The sequence below is a fragment of the Nansenia antarctica genome (assembly GCF_963989245.1).
Source record: "Nansenia antarctica genome assembly, chromosome: 2".
Lineage (NCBI taxonomy): Eukaryota > Metazoa > Chordata > Actinopteri > Argentiniformes > Microstomatidae > Nansenia > Nansenia antarctica.
In genome coordinates, this window is record NC_137675.1 from 68,872,046 (window position 1) to 68,887,809 (window position 15,764).

The window sequence follows — 15,764 nt, forward strand, 5'->3', positions numbered from 1 at the left end:
ATTTCCAGACCGGAGATACTTTGTGTTACGAACGGAAGTCCCTCCTCCCTAACAAAGCCTGTATGCTCAAAAACATCAGGGGGGTATTCCATCGACAACGCTAAAGGAAAATCCAGGCTTATTCTGATCAATCTCGCGAGAGTTATACAAAATAAGCCTGGACTTTCCTTTATCGAGAATGATGGAATACCCCCCAGATGTGGGCGTGCTGTGCAAATATCATCCTGTTTGTGGACCGTCAAAAACAAATGAGTGGACAACAAAAGATCCTTTCTACAATGTTTAGCATTGTCCTTGATCAATAAAGGCCCACCCATTTCATAAAGATCCATATCATGGATATAAAAACACATGCATTGTGTATAAACATTTGTTTGTGTGTCACTGTGTATAACCAAAGAAAGTAAGTAGGACCTCTGATATTATTGCGTCTCATAACAAACACATAAATCTTGAAAAGGAGTTTCCAAGAATCTTCACATGATGTCACTTATGGAAACAGACATTACTGATCCTGCCAGACACAAAAGAAAGCATAACTTTCACCCAGAAAATAGACCACAAGGCACAAACTGTAAAGTACAGAGAAAACAACATGTGTTTGTTCGATTAAATATATAAGGTTACAGCTGTTTTGACACATGCTCAAAACTATATAATGACAGCAAAAACTATGACAGTGTATGACGTTTGTCCTTTTCTAAAAAAGCAAAAAAAAAGCAAATACAGACATATGATAGCATAATGTACTCACATTTTCCAAACAATGACTCTTTATGCGTTATGCTTGAGTGTCACAGTATTCTCAATGCTCCATCAAACATGCATCAAAAACGTTTTATGCTTCAAATGTGTCATACAAGTAAAAAAAATAAAAATATAATAAAAAAAATATATAATCATACCCTCAGCCCCAGATGCAAATACTGCTGAATACCAGCAGACTACTCCTACTACAAGTGAAGCTATTTCACCATCTGTTCTCATGTGCCACTGCAACCAGCCAACTTGTTACATAAAGTGTTTTTCATGTTAAACATATTTTGGTGAAGTCAGTGGAATGCTTAGTCAATGCTCCAAATATAAACCCTGTGTCACATGGGAAGTCCACAAACCTGTAAAAACAATTTGTGAATAATCTGTTTCTTTTGAAAACCACACTTGGGCACCATGACTCAATATTTTTAAAGAGGAATCCACCCCAAATGTTGCATTTTATGAAGGCAGCTCAACTTTATTTTCATTTGTAATGGGGTTGACTGGATACATAAGGTTGTGAGCTTAGGCCCGTATATGTACTACACCTAAATTCAGTCCTCTTTTTAGTTCTTTACCTTAAAAGTAGTCTATGGTAATCTCAAATTAACTCTCAGACTTGGTTGGAAGTTACTTTGAAGTGAGTTTACCATAAATATTTGTTTGGGTTTCTCCAATCACTTGTTTTTGTTAGTGGTGGCTGAAGTAAGAAATAGAAAAACAACTCCGATCCATTTATTAGTTTCTCCTGTCCCATAGACTACTTTCAAGGTAAGGAACTACAGTGCCCTGGGAAAGTAATGGGACATTGAAGCATTTTTTCTTCTCTTGGCTTTATACTCCAAAACTTTACTATGAGGTTAAAGTAAAGATTCTCAGCTTTTATTGGATGGTGTTTGTACATTGGTTTCACCTTTTACTGGTAACCAAGTACCTTGTTACACCAAGGTCTCCGTTACAAGGCATACACACAGTTTATAACCACAATCAACAAAAACAAACAGATTTTTCAACAAAGAGGTCTTCAGTCAAAACTTTAAACTGCCAGAGCGACACCAGAGCAACCAACTGAAATATTCTCTGCAGATTGTTCCAGCAGTGAAGTGTACCTCCATAGAAGTGCACCACAGCGAAAAGCGGATTTACCCAATTCGGCGGAGTTAACCAACTCTGACAACAAGTTAGGTAATTGATGTTCTTGAATTTCAATAATGAGGTTAGGCTCGTTAGATGATGAAATTGGGCTTTATACACAAAAGTATGTTTTGGGTCATTGTCTTACTGTATGATGACCACCATCCAATGAATTTGGAGAAGGTGAGCGCAAAGCCGAGAGTCAAGACTACACGTTGACAGCTCTCTGCCTGCACAACATTGTATGTGATGGAACACACCTGACTTACCAGAAACTATCAAGCCAATTGTCCCATTACTTTTGGCAGCCTGAAATAGGGGGACTATGCTTAAAACGTGTTGTAATTTCTGAATGGTGAAACCAACATGTACACAAATACCATCAAATACAAGTTGAGAACATATATTCTAGCCTGACAGCAATTATATATAGTATCTATATATAGTATCTAACAGTGACTCCCTTTTAGTCAGTGACAACTTTTCAGGCTCTATGGCAAATAACCTGTAATGTCTTAAGCAGAGGGGGTGTGACCTATACAATGAGGCATAGCATTATGTGTTACACGCTAAGAAAACATGCTATTACAATGCTATAAAACATGCTACAACAATAATACATTTGAGCCTTTTTGGAATGTAATTTTTAAGTGCCACATCAAGTTAACAGACATTTTCATAAGTCTAACTTGAGAGACTAAGGAGTGGCTTGTATATCATCCCTGCTGTGTCAACAGTAGGGGGCCCCTTTGTTTCAGATCTATTTCTCTAAGCTTAGAATCATACAGTATGGCTGGAAGGCCCTATCATTCTTGTCAGCATAAGAGCTGACGACTCCTCTGATCTATTTTAAAGGTCATATATACTATTGAGTCAAAACAATGATCAAATAGTCATGACGCAGGTAAAGAATTAGACTGGTTAAAGTAAAACATACATCTGGGGTGCACACTTTTCTTGTAAATCGGCTGTCAGCTGTAAAACTCTATGCTGAAATCGAATAAATTATGGGTAGCCCAGCTCCAAACCATGCCACATAATCCCATGCTTCATTGCAGATTCAATTGTGAGATTTTTTACTAATGAGAGGAGGATGCTCATGGGGAAACACAAATGTAAATGATATTGCAAACATGACCTGATCTGTTCACAAGATGTGCTTTAATTACCGGTTTGAACATTACTGAAGCATGAACCACCCAGAACACAAAGTTTAACAATTACTCATCTCATAAAGTTCCATTTGCTTTCAACTTTAAACACACTGAGCATGAAAGATCCAAGCACACCGATATACAATTGGGTCCATATGCCTCTTCAGACGAAACCACTCAAGTGTTGAGTCACCTATTGCAATACTCCTCCACAACAATAATTGTCCACCAACCTGCCTGGCTCCATGCCCAGGTACAGTGGATGAACTCCATTGGAGTTAGTCAGTTCCTTAGGGAGGACATCTTTTTATGGCGTTTGGGAGAGGCCCAAACCAGAGATGTTTTGTGTAGCCAATAATACAATAAATAATTTTCAAACCTTCTATAACCATTTTTAAACCTCTGCTGTCAATATTGTGTAATTTGTTAATATATTCTTTGTTTCTATTGATTCAGATCAGCTGAATTAATATGGTAACTTTAGGGTTAGGGTTAGGACAGATGAACTCTCTTGAAGCCAATTAGACCACATACACAGCCTTTTGAATGGGTGCCTGAATTGTGTCATTTAAATGCCCTACATCTGGAGATAGATGGTTTGCATGGTTATGTCTAATTTTAAACTTGCCCTGTATCTGCACTCTAAAATGGATCAACTATGTTTTGTAGCATTAGATCTTAGTCGGTTTTAAAAACGTCTTTAAAGCATATGGCCAAGCACAAGCCAAAGAAACACAAAGAAAACACTATTGGAGAAAGTTATTAAGATAATTGTTCATTGATAGAATAAACTGTGATTACACATCAGATAGAAGTATTGATTGACTGAAATTACCACTACCTTTATTTCAAGCATCATCTCTATCCGAAATCGCCAACAGAAAAATGCGAGGACAGAGGGCGCTGTTACTACTATTGAACTGGTGCAACCAAGTTTTAGAAATAAAAATAGATACTTAGTATCTCACATACTATAGGCTGATAATATTATTCTCAGATGTCTCCAACGAAAACTACTAATTTTGATTTAAAAAAAGAGTATAATGTTCTTCAAGCAAATGGGTCCCAAAAATAATTAATAATAACTAGCTTTGATTGCATAGGCCTACATTTGTATTTATCTTTGAATAGCCATAATCGTAAATAGAATTTGATCTTTCTTTAATCTCCAGATTAATTTCACTAACTCTCCAAAAGTATTCACCAGCTGCGTCTACCGTCTATTTCTGGCTTCCCCTAGTTTCCCGCCTGGCTCACGTCAGCAGAAAGTTATTTTCATGAATGGAGGGGGCGGTCACGAGGAATTGGTGACGTAAGTGCTTGCGGAAGCAAAGAGTGGAATGTTGATACATTGTTGTTGTTTTGTAGTTAATTGAGTACGGGGATACATTCACATTGCCGTTCGATTGCTGGAGGCTTTTCCCAATTGCGACACGCAACTTCAACGCCTCTCGAAGTGCAGCAACTTGACAACTTTTACACATTCCCGACAGAGAATATCCGCGTTCACAAGGTGAGTGTGAGTTTTTCTGGAAGATGTTTTGACATTCCTCTGTAAATGGCTGATGTTAATTCTCACGGTGACAGATTTTACGCATGTAACCAAAGTAAGATTATGCTGATGGATTACAATTACAATTTAGTCTAGTACCAACAGACGGGTAACTATTGTTTAGCCTATGTCGCAATCTAGTTTACAAACTTTTGTGGTTTTTAAAAATAATCATTTTAGGCAACGCTCATGACAGGACACGTGTTGTAGTAGTAACCACCAGGAATTTCCCAATCTCCTTTGAACGTTTTCGAGTTAAACACATTTCACTTGATTAAGATCGTGTTTGTTCTTCTTCAGATGTTTTACCTCTGTCTTAGGTAGCCGAGATATGCTTATTTCAATTAATTCATTAAACCTCTTTTTAGCCTTAATGATAATGTGCTCCACAATTACAGGCTGCAATATTATAGCTATCCTAAACTCTTTTTGCTACTAGTTTTATATCACAACATTAGGAAACAAACACGTGGTCTGCATTTTAGAGTTCTGGGACAAAGGGCACGATCTGAGGGTAGACCACCAGGAGGATACACAGGGGGCAACTATCTTCAGAAGGAGACATACCGCACCAAGTTAGGAGCACCTCCGCCGTAGACGACGTGCATTTTATTATAACGGAGAAGAACTCTAAACTCTTTTTATTCTTATTTTTAAAAATAATATATTATATGATATGATTTTCCTCTCGAGAAATTCTTAAATATTTTCCTGAATCAGGAGCAACTTTGGCTAAAAAAAGTAATATGATAGCTTTTCTCACTACAGTGAGTGATGTTCTTTTTCTCACCCAACATCCTCCTGATTTGACAGTAGACAGCGTTTCAGTTAGTCCTGGCTCAGCAAAAGCATGTAGGCTAGACTGCTTTGGAAGCCACGGTGTAAGAGTCCAAAATGAAACTGAATCTAGGCTGCTCAGACCTGCTGCCAAAGCAATATTTATTTAGATGGCACCCTTCAAAAAAGCTTGTTGCTGGGCTGACATTTTATCTATGCAGTCCTTATGTTTCTGAGCAGAATGGGATGTGAGGGAAATGCATGATCAATTTCATATTTTTGGTGCTGACTTCATGTCTTTGAGTGAGGATCATATTATTGGACATTTGACCCTTTCTGTCCTGATTTATGGTGAAAATATGAGAGTAGTTATTTCTCATCAGAACTTTTCCACACTGTATGAGGGCTTCTGAACCTCGTCTGAGTGGCTGCCTGAGTCACTTGATGAGGTATCTGTGGTGTTGACCTCCTTCACCCATGTATGTCACATTCTCTCCTCTTTTTAGAATGGCGAGTGGGAGGGGGGGGGGGGGGGGGGGTGCTGTGCTCTGCTCTGTCATGGGGTTAATGTGTGGTTTGGTTACCAATATGATGTCTATGAAGGGGGAGGAAGTGGAAGGTATCTAAGGTTCTGTACTCAGTTGTCAACTATTGTCAGGGTCACAAGGATACACTGTTATCATACATTAGTGTTTACACTTTTGGTTTAGACTTACAAGTACTCACAATGTTAAAAAATAAAATAAAAAATGTGTGAAAGTGAAATAACAGTAGTGTGAAGAAACTAGACTCAAAGTAGGCTATATTCTGTTTTTATGATGTGTAACATCCTTTTGTTACTAGCTTGATTTTATTGCTAGGCATTATGATTATGCTTAAGAATTAAGTTACAAGCATCAATCAAACAGTATGACAGACAACCAAAAATATTTAAAGGACTGCATTGCACATTCTGTGAAACATTCCCATTCACAAGTTTATACTGAGGCATGCGGGATATACATTGACATCTCCTCCATAAGTGCCTCATGGGTGCCTGTGCTCTACCACCCACTATGATCTGCACAGTTCCTATTCCTGATCCTCTGTTTGAATTCCTGGATCTAACAGTACTCTCACCACACTGTGGTCTGGGGTGGGTAGGGAACGTCTGAAGTAAAGTGCCTTGTTTTTGTAATTTGGTAATTATGGTATTAGGAGGTGTAGGCTATAGTAAGCAAGAAGAAAATCTTATATTTTCTCACTTTTTAGAGAACTGGGCTTTACTAATCAGCAACGTTACTTAGACAGAATAAGAATGTTATCCACTTAATGGAGAGGCAGGGTTGGATTAATGAATGTCGGGGTATTTCTTGCTGATGTCATCACAAGTCTCTTGCATAAACAAGATCTGCTCTCATTTGATATTTCAAGATTGAAAATGTTGGGATAAGTCATTTTCATTCCCATCTATTCATTGCACACTAGGCTATGTAATGGCTTCAATGAGGTAAGAAGGGGACAGGTTTGTCCTTGTTTTGTGCATACTTGACATGCCTTTAAATCCCCGTGTCCCCAGTTGGAAAGTAGTCCGTCTCTCAGATATCTAGCGCTACCTCCTCCCTTTCCGCAAAAAGTTCCGGCAGTCATGCCAGCCGTTTCCAAGGTTCTCTGTACTTTTCCTTCCGCCCTGTGAAACAACGGGATTTTCCAGGAAACGTCAGTTTGGGAGGGTGTGATTCCCTGCCGCTCGTCCTCGTTTTTACCAGTAAACAGCATGACTCACAGCTCGGCTATGCTCTCCATTTCCTTTACATAATATCCCACCAAATGTGCTGTGCTGGAGAGGGATAGGGAGAGAGAGAGAGAGCAGAGAGAGCGCACAGTGGAGAGGGCTCTCTCCAGTTCCCTGAGGAAACAGACAAGACATTCTGAGCAGGGCAGAGGGGAGCTCCAGCTTCCCCTGAGGAACATAGCAGCTGGGCGTGAAGGAGAGCCGCCGCATGTCTGGTCTCTGCCGAATCCACAGTCCAAATGAATAGAAAAGAGAAGGAAAACAATCAAGGACAAGCCAACACTTCATTTATCACCTGAACATAAACACTTAGGTCTTTGATGTTCTGTGTTTACTTTGGAGAAAGGTTATGCCCTAAAGCATTACCTATCATAACTGAAGCCCAGGCTTGAATTTGAGTAGTTGCCTGAATGACAAAAACAAGGTTGAATGAAATTTCACACAGTGTCTATGGACTAATACTGTAACAGGGCTCCAGTTTATTGACTTGTTTTTTCAGCAAGGTCACAATCGCTGGTCAAATATGTGGATATTAATTCATTTATATAGGCTATTGCGAACTGAGCACAGAAAACTTGTTTTGGATAGGGACTGTACAAAATATTGTATTATTTTGAATTTATTTAAATTAACATCATACATCCAATAAGGCTGTTTTGGTGATCTCACTATGATTCAGGCGGTTGCACTTCAGCCACTGTCAGCAACATTGAAAATGACCCCCTGTTGAATATCACATTTAAAATATTTCACAATTCTACATGTTGGCATTGAAATATGTTTTATTTGGCACTGTCTATTGTTTACCAATGTAGGCTATTTCCTGTTTGGGCCCTTTCATTTGTCTAAACGGTGACTCCAAGCAGTGGGCTTTTTACAGTCATACATTTCAGAGCCTAAAACAGTGTTTTCACTTGGATTTGTTGACTTTGATGTTATGAGTAATCTTCCATGATGTGGCCGACATGACCTCAGACCTGATGAAATATGGAGATTAAATCATCATTCCTTCCTGTGGCTAGGCCAGCAAATACTTTATATTCATTGGTTTACTCATATCTTCTATCTAAAACACGGCCTCCCGTATTAACTTGATACTAGAATATATTTTAGCTAAGTGATTTTGTTATCGATTGCATGCACTTTATCTCTGTGCTTGATAGGTTTGGGCTGCTGGTATGAGACACATCTGAATTCCAGACATTTTAAACATTTCACTGCAAGTGGCTTTGCTACTGAGACTGTAGACTGAGCTCCATTCCCAGAGTTGGGTGCATTACAGAGGATGTATTCTGAATGCATTTATCCTCCCAAATGAAATGTGGGGCCCCTTTCCTTTCTCTGTGTGTGTGCGCTCCACCAGGAATGTGACTCTGTTATCCACACTTTATCCACCTTCTTTTCTTTGAGGTCTTTTCCCAAACACTTTTCCACAAGCAGCAGTGCTCAAAAATCTGAATGGGGAAGAAATGTTTTGGAGGACTGTCAAATGTGAGCTGTTAAAAGCTATGCTCAATTGTCAAATGTGCCTGTTACTCTTGTCGAATAATGATAAAAACAGGGCTTTAACCTTGGGACTATATTGCTTTCCTCTCTGAAAGAACCAAGGCAGCAAAGAGGGACCTTTAGAGCTCGACCCACTGCCATTTGCAAAACAGAGGAGCACATGCAGAAAGAATTTCAAGGAAACAACGTGGCCTCTGATCTGTAAAGCTTGAGGCCCCATGTAAGGAGAGGGAGGCCTTTTTCCACCCATTTTCTATGATCCTCGCAAGGAATATACCCAGGGTCTCCCTCTGATGCAACAGTGTCCAAAACAGGCACTTTGTGCCAACTTACTCTCTTTTTTTTAAGCTTGCAATGCATTACTTGATTCATCATCTCTTACTTTTGCCATCACACTATGCAATTCCTTATGGTCTTCCCTAAGCCATTTCTTACAATTAGGATAAACCCCAAATTAATCAGACACATTTTTAAAGGGGATCACCAAAACTAGTATCAGATGTTCTGAATCACCAAATGTGTGTCACCAAAATGTTTCCTGTTTTCATGTGTTTTTTTTTTTAGGCTTACTGTTTTTGTAGGCGTTGTTTGGCAGAGTTAAGATTAAAGGTCACTCTTCTAATTTATTGCTTCGTGACAAAAGCTTGCGGATAGGCAGTGGTTGTACCTCCGGTGTGGTTTACAAAAGGCAAAACGGATTGATGACGCAGAGCTTTTAAATGATCAGAAAACGTTCAGGTCTGATGCAAAAGAACATTACATTATGAGATCAATCATTTTGCATTCTGCCCTGTTCCACTTACGAGTTGTGCCTTAAAGGGATATTAAAATCCCTAAAAGAATAGTGATTAAAACTACACCCAATGGTTTCTTGTTCAGGAGAGTGCAGCTGATAGAACTGTGTAGTTGAATATTTGGTCTCTTCATGAGGTATCACTTATCACATGTTCACTTAAATTGTTTAGTTGGCAGAATTTTGTGTCAGCACAGTGGGCTAAATATATCCAGCAGAGTTAAATAAGGGCATGGAGCAGCTCAGGAAAGCCCAGTGTAATAGGAGCCAGCCTACCAGACACAGTCCTAACCCGATAGAGTACATTGTCTCTAAGCAAAAAATACACCAGTGACTGTGAAGGGAAACTATTCCTCTGTGACACTCTACCTCCAGGAATTTTCCACATACTGTATCTACAGGACTGTAAAGTCCAGTATGGCCTTAAATGTACCTTGAGGTGACACTTGGAAAATGCTTCGGTGTTGAATAGGTTTCACTACTGATGAATTCACCATGTACTGATATAGGAGGGTATAGGGCAGGCAATGTCAGTAAATACATTTTTTCTTGAGATATGATGTATTTAAATTATTCATTTTGTCAAGAGGGAACAAATCAAAAGGCCAATGAACATTTGATTTTGGGATGCTCTTTATTGTACAAAGACTGCCTTGGTGATCCTCACTTAAAGATCTGGTCTTGTAATTTCTACCATGTGTAGTCTGTGGCAGGGTTATGAATGAGGCTTGTTTACCCTTTGGCTGGCCATGTGACTTGTACTCCCACACCCATTTGCAGGGCGTTTCCATGGCAGCAGTCTTCGAGTCAGGGTGGTGGGTCCTGAAATTGAGCCTTTTTTGGGGGGGGGTGGGTGCGCGAGTGTAAGCTTTTTCACAGGCATACAACAGTATGTCTTTTTTTGGCCATGGCGGCAGTCTCAACTCATAGGCATGTGTACTGTAGTGTACAGATAGGCCTTTCTAAAAACTACTTTGATAAAAAATAGCCCAGGCCCAGTGTCTATGCGGAGAGATCAGACAAAGCTGTGTGGGGAGAGCTGACCTGTTTCTATTCCTGCTTTCTTGCTATGGTCTGGTGAACTACATTGTGAGGGCCCCTCCTCCTACAGCAAGTAAACAGGGTTGCACAAAAGTATAACAATCTCTCAGTGAGGTACTGACCTCTGCTGGCCATGTCTGGCAGCAGAACACTCACAGAGCTCACTACATGACCTAACTCAGGAGCGTTGTGGTGGGACCCTAACCTTCTTGGGAAAGGGGAGTGACTGTTCAGACTATTTTGCTTTCTGCAAATAAATTCAGCCATGCCAATAGAACACTATTAACCAATACTCAGTTTCACAATAAACACAGTATAGTATTGAACATTTGAATAACAATGTCAATTTCAATGTCAATGATTTTCCTTTTTTTTCTTTCTTTTTGTTTTGTTTTTTACAGTGTGACTTCTGTGAGATTCTGGCCAGTTGTATGCATGCAGGGTATGACGACTGATTTTAAACCAAGCAAAGCTTTAAAGGTAAGTTTGTATTACTCATGCAATTTGTAGTTTAGCTTCACATGACATTTCTTCAGAAAAGCGGTGGATCATTCGTAGTTGATCTGTCTGTTGTAGGTTAAGAAGGAGGTGGGTGAGAATGACCCGGCGCTCAGTGATGATGAGCTGGTGGCCTTGTCTGTGCGGGAGCTCAACCAGCACCTGCGTGGGCTGACCAAGGACGACATGGCGCGGCTGAAGCAGCGCCGGCGGACCCTGAAGAACCGAGGATACGCCGCCAGCTGCCGCATCAAACGTGTCACCCAGAAGGAGGAGCTGGAGAAACAAAAGATAGAGCTGCAACATGAGGTCGACAAGCTGGCACGTGAGAACGCCAGCATGAGGCTGGAGCTGGATGCCCTCCGCACTAAGTACGAGGCCCTGCAGTGTTTTGCCCGGACTGTCACCCGCGGGCCCCTCTCCCCAGGGAAGGTGGGCACCACCAGCGTAATCACCATTATCAAGTCTGCCAAACACAACATCAACCCTGCCGCCTTCTCAGCTGCCTCCTAGTGCTGATAGGACTGGGCTCTCCCTGTCCCGCCTGGTCCATGCCGGTTCTGACCCAGCCCTGACCCACCTGACCAATGCTGAGAGGAAGCTCAGTAATAGGACTGAGGGAAGGGGGGTGGGGTGTCTAGCTCTGTGTGATAACAATAATGCTGCATTCACTACTTTCTCTTTTCTCTCACATATTCTACATTGTCTGTGCACTGTGCTATAACCCCCCAGCACCGGCAGGCCATTGGGCCTCTCTGACCCTCCCTCCTTGACTGACAGCAGAGATGAGCTCTTAGTGCAGTGTGAATGAGTACTTGATATACATGACCGTGGCAGCACTGGTCTGAGACAGCTCTGATGCCTGTGGTATCTTGCATTCATCAGAGATAAAAGTAATATATAATCATTGTATAATTACAATAAACATGTTAATATTTATATTAGTAGAAAATGAAAAAAAGATACAAAAAAATTGCTGATCTATGCCTAAAATACTTTTCTTTCTTGTATGAAAGCACATATTTACTGATGTCTCAACACAAATTGAGCCAGTGAAGCTTTTGCCTTAAACTGATCTATGAGTGATCTCTGTAATAGTATATATCTTGATATCTCACTCTTTTACAATATGTGTACATTTCTATTTCTATTTTTAAAAACAGTTTAAAAGCCATTAAAGCCAGTGTATGTTTAATAATGGTCATGTTTAATAAAGGCATGACTAGCTGGATGGCCCAAATTCAGGGCACTTCAGTTATTGGAAAAAATAACATAATAATATGACAGATGTAATAATCCTGGTTTAATGGTGATGATTCAGATAGTATATAGCCTATCTGCAAGAATAATATAATATACATAAAAGTACATGAAATTGACCACTGGCCAAATCCTTACAGCTGTGAGACAGTAACGCTACAGGACAGGGAAACAAGTCAGTCTACTGCAATAAGTAATATTTAACACCCATTACTTGCTGATCATTGACTGGCACTTACTATGAAACTGTGGTCACAGTATAAAACTAACAAAAAGCACTTGCTGCATAGATCTAAAAATCATTTAACTGCAGAGAGAAATCAACATATTCAGAGAACAAATTCTAGGGAAATATCATAGCCCATTAGGAGATTGACTTGTGTGATGCTTTTCATAGTTTGTGATTTGAATCGTCATTGCTAAAGGAGCAGCTAGTTTATTGTTGCATCCATTACCAAGGATGCCACATTTGTTAGATGGAAAAGACAAGCACTTACCTATGATTTCTTGCCTCCAAACTTTCCTTTACACACAATGCCATATGTCGTGGTAGGTCATCCATATTGGATATAGTGATAATGGGAGCTATCTTGACGAATGAAATGCAATTGAATTATTTCCTGTATATTACAGATTTAAGCTAGAGCCTCTGCTTTAGTTTCAATGCGAGAGAAGGAAAATGTAAGCTCTCAACTGCCTCCTTTGTCACTTTACATGGAGTACTCCGTCCTCTTAGAAATCATTCCTACTGCTAGGTCATCAGAAAGTGCTGCTGCCGGTGTTGGTAACTCTGAAACAATATACCTTGAACATTAATACTTTCGACACAGACTCTTGGGTAAGAGAAATCCTGACACAAAATTGGTTTGGTTTCATGACCAAATCCAAAGACTCACCAAGTAGCAAAATATACCCCACATTTTATGAAGGATTCATTTGTAGTTCATTATTTTGAATCTATATACAGTCATGGACAAACATATTGGCACCCCTTCACTTCTGTCAGATAATGCACCACTTCTCCCCAAACATTTTTGCAATTACAAATGCTTTGGTATTTACACGTTTATTTATTTTGTTTGCATTGGAACAACACAAAAAAGCTGAGGGGAAAAAGGCAAATCAGATATCATTCCACACAGAACTCCAAAAATGGACTGGACAAAATTATTCAAAATTGTAAGGAATAATTGTATTTCAAGCATGTAATGCTCCTTTAATTTGTATTTAAACTCACCTGTGGCAAGTTACAGGTGCTGGCAATATAGAAATCACACTTGCAACCAGTTAAAATGGAAAAAGGTTGATTCAACCTTTGTGTTGTGTGTTGGTGTGTACCACACTGAGCATGGAGAAAAGAAAGAAGAGCAAATGTCTGAGGATTTGAGAAACAAAATTGTAGAAAAGCATGGACAATCTCAAGGCTACAAGTCTGGATTAAAAATCCAGAGATTTTAATGTTCCTGTGTCCACAACGTCATCAAGACGTTTACAGCACATGGCACTGTAGCTAACCTCCCTAGACGTGGATGGAAGAGAAACATTTATAAAAAGATTGCAACGAAGGATTGTTGGAATGGTGGATAAAAAACCTCAATCAACTTCCAAACAAATTCAAGCTGACCTACAGACAGGGGACAACAGTATCAGCTCGTACTATCTGTCGCAATCTGAATGAAATGGGACGCTATGGTAGGAGACCCAGGAGGACCCCACTGTTGACACAGAGACTTTGCCAAAACTTACCTGGGGATCCAAAATCATTCTAGGAGAACGTCCCGTGGACAGATGAGACCAAAATAGAGCTTTTTGGTAAAGTACACAGTCAAACATGCTGGAGGTTCACAGATGTTTTGGGGTGGCTTTGCTGCTTCTGGCACCAGATGCCTTGACTGTGCATGGTGTCATTTAATCTGAAGACTACCAAATAATTTTGGGGTGAATATAGGGCCCAGTGTCAGAAAGCTGGGTCTCCGTCAGAGGTCATGGGTCTTCCAGCAGGATAATGACCCAAAGCATACTTCAAAAAGCAAACAGAAATGGTTTAAGTGCTGGAGAGTTCTGAAGTGGCCAGCAATGAGTCCAGATCTAAATCCCGTAGAACACCCATGGAGGGATCTCAAAACAGCAGTTGAGAGAAGGCACCCTTCAGATGTGAGCGACCTGAAGCAGTTAGAAAAAGAAGAGTAGCCCAAAATTCCAGTAGACAGGTGTAAGAAACTCATTCATGGTTACAGGAAGCAATTGATTTCAGTTATTTTTTCGAAAGGGTGTGCTACCAAATATTAAGTTGCCAATAATCTTGTCCAGTCCATTTTTGGAGTTATGTTGGAATGATATCATATTTGGCTTTTTTTCCTCTGCTAGTACAGGGGTGCCAATACTTTTGGCCATGACTGTATATTTTTTAATATATATATATATATATATATTTCCATTTCATCCCTTATCATCAAAGTTAGTTTAGAGTTTGCCAATCTCAGTGTTCTCTTACCCAAGTGGACATGACTGTTCCTCTGCCCCTGTTTCAAAGCTGCAAAGAGTACTGTGGGGGACTTCGCTGCTGTGTGGCCCTCTGCGTTTTCAAGCGGGGCCATTGCTGTGCTCTTATCATTCTCATTTTGTATTTTCATTTGGTTTATATGTTGTTACACCATTTTTGTTTTCCTTCTGATATTTAGTTGTTTTATTGATTTATATATTTGTATTTTTCTATAATTGTGTCTTTGTTATGGGGACATTAAATATTCTGGGAGTGGTGTGATCCTGTAATCATTATCTAAAGTCAAACCTCTTTTGATTTGTATTTACTGATCTCAGCAGGATAGTTATCTTTCACTTACAGTATATCATAAGGAATCCACTCTGCTGACTTTATAATTGTATTTTACCCTTTTAGGCCCAGCTAATATTTTTTTCCTGCCCATTACCCTCAGTTAGTCCACAAATTAGACTGTCTGTGTTTACAGTTTAATGACTGTCTGTGTTCTTTGAATAGGTGTAGTGGGTAGATGAAAATAAGGAACTTGTGTAATTGCCATGTGTGTATACATGCTTCTCTAAGAAAGGCAGCTTATGTCACATTGCTGAGCTTGATTAGGCTGACTAAGCATTTTAAATGGTTTTAGTTGATGATGATGATGCTATGGTTAAAGCAAATAAACCTACTAAATAACCCCCTTATCTGAGCTTAACAATGACCTCTGGTGGCAGTCTTTATAAATGCTGTGAACAGGCAGAAAGTTTACCAAAATTGTTATGGAGACCCAATTGGATATGAAATGCAAAGACCCATGGCAGTTGTGTTGCTTTCAGTTACATAGATTACCGTTCCAACCACAGACAGAATACTGTACTGTAGAAGTCATTACATAAGTGCAAAAAGTATATTTTTGTGTAAAGATCAAGGCCAAACCTGAAAATAGGTGAATTAAATGTACTGAAAGTTGCATTTTCTCCCTAATTGTTTTGAAACTCACTTGTAAAGGCTCATACCCATCTTCTGTAGCTCTATTTGGA

At 39.7% G+C, this 15,764-nt stretch overlaps 1 protein-coding gene across 1 annotated transcript; it reads left to right on the top strand.

The window, feature by feature from the left end:
• Window positions 1–10,898: 10,898 nt before the first annotated feature.
• mafk (v-maf avian musculoaponeurotic fibrosarcoma oncogene homolog K) lies at window positions 10,899–11,498 on the top strand (the record flags this gene model as incomplete). Its single annotated transcript, XM_080524133.1, has 2 exons — window positions 10,899–10,967; window positions 11,064–11,498. The coding sequence occupies exons 1-2, from the start codon at window positions 10,923–10,925 to the stop codon at window positions 11,496–11,498; spliced, it is 480 nt and encodes a 159-aa protein (XP_080380259.1). The 5' UTR covers window positions 10,899–10,922.
• Between the last annotated feature and the right edge of the window lie 4,266 nt (window positions 11,499–15,764).